Source organism: Notothenia coriiceps, unplaced genomic scaffold (genome assembly GCF_000735185.1).
Source record: "Notothenia coriiceps isolate Sejong01 unplaced genomic scaffold, NC01 NC01_scaffold00000339, whole genome shotgun sequence".
NCBI lineage: Eukaryota > Metazoa > Chordata > Actinopteri > Perciformes > Nototheniidae > Notothenia > Notothenia coriiceps.
The window spans coordinates 5,040,106-5,050,322 of NW_011333040.1; the positions used below are offsets into that span (position 1 = coordinate 5,040,106).

Consider the following 10,217-nt stretch of genomic DNA (forward strand, 5'->3'; position numbering starts at 1 on the left):
AGTTTACCTAGGATATTTGCCTCTTGCCATCTTGGGCTCCGTCAAGATCAGGCTCACCACTAACAATCCTTCCTGTCTGCCGGTAGATGAATCATAACCTCATGCTGAACAATATTGTCTAACCGCCAGAGGAACATCTTTCCTGAACCACCGACCAGATACTTTTCTTTAACCCCTTTTACTTAAATGTAATTCAATTCAGAATTTCTTAAATGGCATAATAAAAAGACAATAAGTGTTACATCATACAAAAGAAAATGACATCTGTAACAGGCTGACAAGACTGAGTGGAAACAAGACAACAGCAGCCCATCCTCCAGCCCTGGGGGTACATCTTCTGGAATTTGGTTCGCCTTCTGTCTCCACCAACCCTGCCTCTCTTTCTCTTTCACTTTCACCTCTTTATAATCCCCTCAGAAAACCCTTATTCCTTGCTGTCCTTTCTTTTCCCATGGTGTCTGCTTCTGCACGCCTCGACTTCATTCCTCTACTCAGCGGCTGTCTCTTTGATCGTCATTCCTATACCTCCTCTTTGCCTCTCCTTCCTCGCTCAGTCTTTGGTGAATTATTCATCAGTCTGTGTATGTCATTAATCATCACTTGTTCAAAAGATATGAATGGGGGGGCTGCGAAGGTGGGGGATGGGGGAGGGGACATCGATCTGTCGTGGTGGTGAACAAGACGGGTTGGGAAGTGAGGAGCAAGGCATTGAGAGAAGGGGTAAAAAAGGGGACAAATAAAAGCCGGGCAAGAGAGAATGTGAGGATGGATATAAGGAGACGGGTAAAGGGAGGATGCGGAGGAGAGGAAAAGAGGGCAAAGGAAGGTAGGAGGAGGTAGGAACATATAAAAAGGATAGTAATGATTAAGGGGAATGGGGTGAAAAATGATGGAAACCACAGAATGGCCGGCAGGGCAAGTAGAGGCTGGGAGAGGGGGTGAAAACAGATTGTTGCACATGTTGAAACGGACATATAAGCTGACTGGGTTTATTACTGTACCTCCGAGGAGGGTGAAGGGAAGGGAGGAGGGCTGATAAAGTCGACTACCACGTGAAGGGGATGAAACCAAAGAGACAATGGTAGAGAGAAGAGAGAGAGTCCATGAAAAGAGCGATAGAGGAAAACAACCTGACAAAGATTTAGAGCAAAACCTAAAAAGGGGAGGGGTTTGAGGATAAGAAAGGTTAATGTATTGATCTGGAGGGGGGGGGGGACAAAGAGAGGAGGCAGAGGAGTGGGTTGTGTGTGGTTTGCAGATCAGGGTGCGCTGATAAGACAGGGCTGTGATCAAACGTGCGAGGGGACTGTCGGGGGCTCCTCCATTTGTCTCTCTTTAGGGCAGTCGCTGTACCTTCACAAGCCCTGATCTTGCCAAAGATCCATCGCTTATCCACAAAGCATAAAAAGAGAGTGAGCGGGCGGGTAGGTGGGTGGTTAAGAGGCCTCTGAAGTGCACTGTGAAGAGGGACTGAGATTCCCTGTCAATCAGTGAGTGATGCAAGCCCACTGGGAGTCGTACATTGCTCCACATCAAACACATTTCTGCTGCTTACACAAGCCATTCGCTGACAGCTTTCGGCGCCGCTGTCCTCGGAGGGTTCGGAGACTTCCGTCAGCAAACACCGAAAAATCACAGCTGGTAGGCGAGGGGGCCAACGCCTTAAACCATGCTGTGACATTTCTTCACAGAGCCATCCAAATCTCCAGAGGCAACATGCAGCCAATCCAGGCTAATCTACACTGAGCCACAGATATCCATGCTAATCTGCATAACAGCATATTGCACTTCCAAATGCTTCAATTAGAACCCTCACACAATACTCTACACACAATACTCTTCACACAGTTCGGTCAAATTGAAACAAAAAAGAAGAAGAAGAGATAAATATATATGTATTGTAATCCAGTTTTAAGATAACAATCACAGAATTCTACCGAGACTCTTTTGGGGCTCTTAAAAGAAATGCGATGGACTTGTACTGAAGCCATTTCAATCTAGCAGATAAATAATTCATGGGTTGTTGTTTTGAGTGTGCACTACCTCGAACAATCCCTAAACATGAACACTTGTCTTAACATTTGCCTTATCGTACCTTAAAGTTTAACATATGTCATGCTGTACTTCAACTATTCAGACAATACTACAATGTTTCTGCTTAAGACTGTCAAAGACGATATTTGCATACACTATGTAAATAGTACAATTTTTAGGACAGAACAGGCAATGCCATTATTTAAAGTATCAAGAAATTTTATTTTTATCAAGATGTAAAAGCCACTTTCAGACTACAATGGGATACTAATAATCTTCAGTCAAGCTCATATTAGGAGAGTTCATTTTGAGTTGGTGATAAGTTCCTCAAAGCAATCCACAAAATATTTTCAGAATCAAAGACTCGCCCCCTGTAGGTTTGGAAGTTCCCCTAACTTTCCATCTAGCAACATCAGCAGGTCAAAATCTAAATGTTTACAATGATAAGGCTTATTATAAAATATATGCAGAGCTCTTGATAACCCCATCAGCCCCAGCTGTAGTTTGAATTAACTGCTAGTAAGGAAATTTTAGCATTGAAGCATTTTCATTGTGAGCATGTTAGCATGACGTTAGCATCTAGCTCAAAGCTTTGCCTCAGAGTAAATCCTCTAAATATCTGGCAGGGGAGACACGTATTATTGTTACAAACTGTTGAATCCTCTGAGAGCAAACTTTGTAAAAAGATTGTAGGAGAGTCTCCAGGTGTGTGAGTTGAGTTACCTGTGTCCTGTCTGTTGCTACCTCTCAGCAGGTAACTGAACTCCTGGCAGCGTTCACTTTGGCTGTAGCCTCTTGGGGAGTTGAAGCACAGTTCTTCCACCAACACCAGCGCCTTCTTACACAGGTCTTCATCCCAGTCCCCCGACATCCTCCAATCCGCATTGCACTCTCACCAGCAGTCAGCCAATGACAGCGCAGCCCTCGCCGCCCTCACCTATCGGTCGGCGCTATGGTAAATTGAATGTTGGCCTGTCCACCTTCTGCAAAATATGTCAACTGAGTGAGGAGGCAGAGGAAGCTGCCGGCAATAAAGAAAGGAACAAGGGGTTCTGCCAGTGGCCTTGGTCTGGGTCACAGAGTGCCCATGTATGACTCAGCGTCACCCACCCCTCTCTCTTTCCCTGGAAGAGAAAAAAGGGAGAAAATTGGCAATGTGAGTGTAAGTACATAGTGTACAAATCAAGCTTTTAGCAGATTAGTCACCTTTCCTATTAATCAAGAACTCTGATGCCAGAACCATCAGTGTGCTTCTGATGGATCATTGGTTCTGTTGCTACAAAATATCACACTAGCATACACTATGAAGAGTGAAAATAGATAACTGGCATCATGAAAGAACTGTTTTCTCAGGTGCCGCTAAATCCTAAAGGGGAGCAAATGTGTTGATATCGTTAAAATCACATTAGGGTCAGGTTCCGTATTTGACCAAACACACATTTAATTAAGCATTTACCATTTATATGGTTAAGCCAAAATGCCCCTACCATCAAGTCTCATTGTTGATAAAAAAAAAACACAAATAAAAAACAGTAAACAAGGCAGTCTGAGGGTATCCTCACCAGGGTGCCATTTATAAAAGGGCACATTGCTTTTGAATTGTTTTGAGGGAAACACATTTTTTCATTTCTATCCTCCACTGGAAAGGGATGGCAGCGAAAGACTCCCGGGCTAAACAAATCACCATATGGTCTATGTATGGCCAGAAGTACTAGTTAGTTAATGAGCCTTAACTTACCCTTGAGGTGTGAACAAAGTATTTTGAAATTAATAAAAAAGACTCTGAAAGCTATGTGGAATTGCAGTTGTTGCCGATGTTGGTGTTGGTTCTTAGTGGGTTCGGCACTGCAAGCAACCTTTTTTTATTACATCTAATTTAATTCCATGTTAATATCAGAAGTTTCACCTAATGTATGTTAAAATATACTATCAATAAATTAGCCCATGGAGTTTTGAATTAAATGGTAGCACTTTTCACATTTACCTCGAACTGGAAACTTCCAATAGCTCAAATGTTGTACCTTATAGTGTTCTAAATTCAAACTATTTTATTCTCAAAATGGATTAGTAACTTTAAATAAAGCCAGATGCTTTCATACCTTCTCAACATGATTCATTTTTCATTAGGAGTCTTAATGATCTCCTGGGGATTCTGTGATAATGTTTGTGTCCAAAACTGACCAATGGTCTTCATTGTGACCAGAGTATTTTATATAATGATTAGTTATTTTCTCCATAAAACAGAAATATGCTGAAGGAAATACCAACACTGTGAGAGAGAAGAGAACTAGTTTCCCTTTTATCATTCAACATACTCAATTGATTGCCTTCCTCAGGCTTAGCTTCACAAATAACTAAGTCAAATCTATTGTACTAAAGAAACAATTCAAGTGAAAGCATTTTATCAACTTAAATAATGTCAGAAAACCATGGTTTGTTTACCTTTATTGAACTTGACTGTTGAAGTTCTGGGCCATGTTGAATTTGCAGGACAGAGACACTCTACATCTAAAATTGTCTTTGCAAATAGATTTGGCAGAAGAATAAGGAATTATGCCTGCAGTGCATGCATAACCTTTATCTTGTTATTTTCCTAACGGTTCCAAGACCAGAAAGGGGGCCCTGCGGACAAGTGGCTCTTTTTTCTTAACTTCCCATTAGGAACAGAGTGTAGTTCTTAGTCATCTGGATCCAACTGGGTCAGTGCAACACATCAGTTTTAGTGGTCCTGCCAGCACTTCAGCATTGATCTGCACCCACTGTCGGATTTGCGGAGAGTCTTTTGAAGCTCTCCAACATAACCTGAAAAACAATGAAAATCAATCTGTCAAATAAGTGAAGAGGCACAACAAGAATAAGAACAAAAAACACTAACATTAGGAGGATTTTTTAAATCTCCTTAAATATAAGATGGAGGTAAAATCAGATTCATTAAGTTTGACTGCCCTGTAGTTGTGCTCCTTGTGCTCCGTTCATCTAAGAAAAACAAGAGTTTGTTAGCATATTGTCTAATAAATGTCTTAATAAAAGCAGGTCAATGCCTAAACTCCAGTTTCTCACAGTTTGTGAGTCTCAAGGGACTCTGACTGTGGAGAACGAATGCAAAGTTGTGTCTAATAATACATAGCCGTTGCAGGAACCCTGATATTGAAAATGTCCTGCAAAAAATGTTGTACAAGCTGGAGTTTGGTTGGAAAATAAATCACTTGCAAAACAATGTTCATGGTGTGCTCACTTTTTCACCAATCTGTTTTGTCCTTGTAAAGCAGTTGCCCTATTTCTCAAGCAAGGTGCTTAGTCGGACAGGGCAAGGACTATTGATCAGTTGATATATGTTGTTCTGTGAAATGTCAGTGTCAGTCTTTGTACATTGAGTGGCACCTCCCTAGCAAAGCGCTCCTTATATGTCCATCTGTCCCAGACCCATCAATCAATCACTGCATTAGGCAAAGACATACTTCACTCTGAACAAGTCCCTATCCAAAGAATGCTTCCAATCTCTCTGGAGTTTTTCTCGCTCCTCTTGAAAACAGAAACACCCTCTGTTCCTGTCTCTTCTGAGAAGCGGATTGTCACATTAGGGTAAACTGTCAGTTGAGAAGAGACTCAGATAATGCAGTCTATTTATCTGTCCACCGCAGCTCAGCCTATAGCAGTTGGAGAAGAAATGAGCAAATCAAAACGTAATCCAGACCTTACATCCTACATCAGCCCTCCTCGTGCCCCCCCCCCAACCACTTTCCCCATTAAAATTGTAAATCTGTCTGAGTGACTTTAAAACCCAGGATATCTCAATCTGAAGAATGGCTGTCTGGCACAAAACTGGCCGCTTCAAATGCCAATGACAGATTCAGGGGGAGGGAGAGGCAAAGATGTAATAGAGGAGACGGACAGACAGAAATAATGATTGTGTAGCAAGACAGAGGAAGAGGTAGACGGAGAACGAGGGATATACGTCATTAAATTGGAGGCGAGACAGATGAAGAGGGTCGGAAAATAACTGGGGCAGAGAAAGTCCGGGGGAAAAAAGCAGGAAGCTGGCGGCAAGGGGTGACACAGCAACAATGGTAATCAACGGGTAAGGGGGTGCAATTTACAACAAGCTAAATATTTACAAAGGCTCACAGATAAACATCAATTCAGAAACATGTTGACCAACAATTCGACTCAGATAGCACCATGCCCAGAGATGCACATCATTTCTTATTTAGTGTACAGACCAATACTAAACCTCCCACAGACACTACATTGACTGCTGTTGTGATGGGGATCAATACTATCAAGGAACAAATACACCACAACGTAGACCAGATGACCAGTGAGGTCACCGTCAAAATGGGAAGAGGAGGCAGGACGGCATGAAGGTCACAGTCTAATCACACTACGGAGAAAGCAGAATGGGAACTTGGGGAGGTAATTGCCCAATCATGGGAGAGGGTTGCCAGTCAGATCAAGAGCTACATCTTGGAAAAAGGGCAAACTAGAACCGAAAGAAAGACCAGTCAGCCATAAAGCCTCAATAGATATAGACCAAAATTAATATATGACTCAGTAAGAAGCTGCAAGTTCAAACCTATAGCATGTGTCCTTCAGTAAGACTCTGAGCCCCTTGATGGCCCATCCTGTTAATCACTAAGGATAAGAGCATCAGCTAAATGTCTTCTTTTTTTTAATGGCTAAGTCCAGCCGTTACATCCTCGATAGCTTAAAGGCAACGAAGCAGATGAGGTATTTATATTTGTATCCCCTTATAATGAAGGGATCATGCATGTATTTGCACTGGCAGGAGTGAAGTCGCCATCAGGTGACCAGAGAGCTGAGTAAAAAGAAGTGAGGATTATCATCCAAGATGTAAATAAAAAAAGCACACATTCATTATTTCTGGGACATACACCAATACATATTTATTTAATATCGAATGCACTCACTCATTTTTTATATATATTGGATTTCTATTTTTTGGCTCCGTGCTAGTCAAACAAGAATTTCAGGGGTTTTCTCCTTTGCTCAGAAATTCCACCGAAAAAGCTACAAACAAACACAAATCCTCAAGCAGGGCAAATGTGAATATGATAAAACCCATAGGGCGGGTTTCCAGTAACAAGGATCATGTTAGAGAGTACGACTGAAATCTGAAATCTGCGTGTGCAATCTGTCTCTGAGGGATGAATCCCACACCTCAGCAGGGTTTGGGAATTACAGTGATAAGGCATTTGAAATGCTGCTGTCTGCTGAATAAGAAGTAGCAGACATTTTGAAGCTTACCACAAACCTATGATCTATTGCAACCCCATATCCTCGTTTGAAATTCATTTTCCAGTGAAATTATATGTTAGTCTTTGAATTGAATACAATACATTAAATATGAGTCTGCTACCATTTTAGCTTCTCCAGTTCAGAGGCAACTAACCAATATTATTTGTTGTGGCAGCGGTAGTATTACCTTGAGGTCGTTCTGAATATAATTATAGAGTTCAGATAGCAATCAGGCAGTTTAAAGACACTACCCTTATTCACTTAATAAAAGTCTCTTTTCAGTCTCACCTTTTCTCTCTAACTGAAATTACCCTTTAATGCTGAAATGTACAAATGTTATGGGAAAAACTGAATACCTTCCTAATTGGAAAATGTAACTGAGAACAGTCAGACTCTTTTTTGTTTGAGAACATAATGCTTCTGTAGACAATGGAGACTAATCCATTGGATATACTATAATAGGATATTTCTTTGGATCCCAGTGAACCTGCTTTCAAGCCCTTCAATCTGCTGCTGCGCTCTTTCTTTTGTTTTCAACCGTATACCTGGAAGTCATGTTTTATTGGAATGCTCATTCTTGCAAATTTTTCTGTTTATGTTAAAGTCTGTAACATTGCTTAAGTGTTTAAGCTAATTTCACACTTCCAATGTCTGTGCTTGGCCGCATTTTTTGCATTAACAATATATTTCCTTTAATAATTTGTCATTTACATTCTGTTTTACTTTACAGACATGGCCTGTGACCCTCACCGTTCCAGACTTTGATGCTGTCTGCTCTGCTGCAGCCTGCTGGGCCGTATCATGTTGTGTACCATCTCAAATCGATGTAGTCATGTACCCTTAGATCATCCGCCATTCGTCAGGACTATCACTGATTCATAGAGGTCATGACCTCTCTCCACCGACACTGGCATATCCTCTTTTTTGTTTTGCATCACTTCCTTTCGAGGCCAAAGCGATGACTGCTCGAGACAATGCTTTCAACGCTCCTCTCTGCTCATTCGGCCGTGAAAGATTGATGCACAGGGGTAAACAGATAGGGATACTACAACACATCTTTTTGGTTACTCCAGTGGAGCGCTACTGTTTTGCGTCGGGACAGAGACAGCGGCGTATAAGGCAAAGATTGAGCGTGGGGATATTAATGTCTATTGACTAGAGGTAATAGCTTTGCCAAATCTCTGCCTCGAGGTTGTTCCTATAATAGCTCCCACCCTTTCAGTAGTTCCTGAACACTCTTTCAGCAAACAAATAACATTAGGTGGGGGAAAGTGTCATGAATGTGTGCTTAAGACCATACATCTCTATACACATGCAATGAAACACGCATTCACAACCAAGCATACACATTTTCCTTTTTATCTATTTCCATACCATATTTACACATATCAAAGGGGTTGCTGTTCAGGCTCTCCAAGCTTTTCCACAACTTGGGGCTGCAAGTGTTTTTATAGTCTATAACATGAGAGAGGAAATAGAGAGCAAGTGGCCGGCCAGGAGCCTTCGGAAACTGGTGCTACCTTTCCTGTCTCTTGCTCAGCCAGTGTAGCTGCAGAGCAGGACCTATTTACAGACAGGGAGTGTAATCACACACACACTCATACACACTCACACCCACACACTGACACACACTGACACACACAGAACAGAAGGCTGCCCTTACTTAATTATTTATCCTAATGCTATGTCAGGGTCTGTGTCTCCCAGGTTAAGGTTTATTTTAATAATTTTTGCATAAAGATGTTTCTCTGTGGTGTGAAGCCAGAGCAACTGTGTCTTTGATGGCTTGGGGAATGGGGTGTGGGTGGAGTGGAGGGGGAATTACGCACGTCTTACGCACGTCAACCTGTCTTCTGTGTGTTTTCTGCGTGATCGTGCGCGCATCCCACTGTCTGTTCATCTTATATGTTAAAGCGTTTGCGCGGAAGAAAGTTAAATCATCAGCAGCAGTGAGGATAGCTGCCATTGATACAGTTTTGATATGAGCCTGTTATCTGAAGGCTATTCCAGCAGCCTGTATGGACTGCCTCCACACAACATGCATCCCACTATATGCTCGAAACACACACCTAGCCTACCAATGGAAGAATGCAATATGAAAGAGCCTGGGTGATGCACAAATAATATACATTAAATATTTATGGGAAACAGACACATGCTGCTAGATTTAGGGCATATTCAGAGCCCAGTGCGGGATGCAGGATCAAAGGAGATGTGATGCAAATTACGCACACATCGCAATATCTCAGACCCGAATGCAAGCTGGTAACAGAATCAACAAAGGGAACATGTCCTACCTTGGCGTTGCAGAAACCACTGTATCCCTCTGTCCAATTTACTAGCTTCTCCGCTGTTTCAGTCAGATGCGACGCTTGTAAAGGGGCATTCCGCCCTCTTTTGCTCTGTCCACCCCCTCCTCTCGCTCACTCCCTCTCTTCTCTCGAAGACGCACCGAGCAATAAGCCCCGCAACCGGGATGGCAGACTGAGAGAAGGAAATGAACAGTATGTTATATCTTCCCTCCCCGCGCTTAACTCCCGTTTTCTGTGTTCTACCCTTATATTTTACCCCCTCCTTGTGTTTTTTCCTCCTCTCTGTTTCACTATCCCCTCCCTCTCACTCTCTCACTCGGTTCCTCGCTCCCTCGCCTTTTTTCCCTCCCTGTGCTCTGAATACTAATACTCTGTCTCTCCTCTCACTGCCTGTACAGCCCGGTCAGTGCTAAAGACATACTGATGTATGTGGGGCGTGTAGAGAGAAAGCCAGAAAGGCAGAGATGGTGTTAGTGGAGGTGGGGGTAGGGGTGGGGGGAGTCCTGGGATGGTGTGGAGGGTAATGGCTACTGGGTAAAAAAAAAAGCCTAGGATCTTGTTTGGTCTTATTATAGCTGTGATTAGATAATACCCCTGCAGATGCCCCTGGAGAGG

The 10,217-nt window shown here is 42.5% G+C and overlaps 1 protein-coding gene across 1 annotated transcript in view; it reads right to left on the reverse strand.

Moving 5' to 3' along the window:
* The window catches only part of syt3 (synaptotagmin III), a 49,651-nt gene extending 39,669 nt beyond the window's left edge, over positions 1 to 9,982 (reverse strand). Inside the window, exons 1-3 of the mRNA XM_010768677.1 lie at positions 9,588 to 9,982; positions 4,477 to 4,836; positions 2,758 to 3,158 (exon numbers count right to left, since the gene is read on the reverse strand). Coding sequence (XP_010766979.1) covers positions 2,758 to 2,905 — 148 coding nt within the window. The 5' untranslated portion in view covers positions 2,906 to 3,158; positions 4,477 to 4,836; positions 9,588 to 9,982. The remainder of the gene's footprint in view (positions 1 to 2,757; positions 3,159 to 4,476; positions 4,837 to 9,587) is intronic.
* Between the last annotated feature and the right edge of the window lie 235 nt (positions 9,983 to 10,217).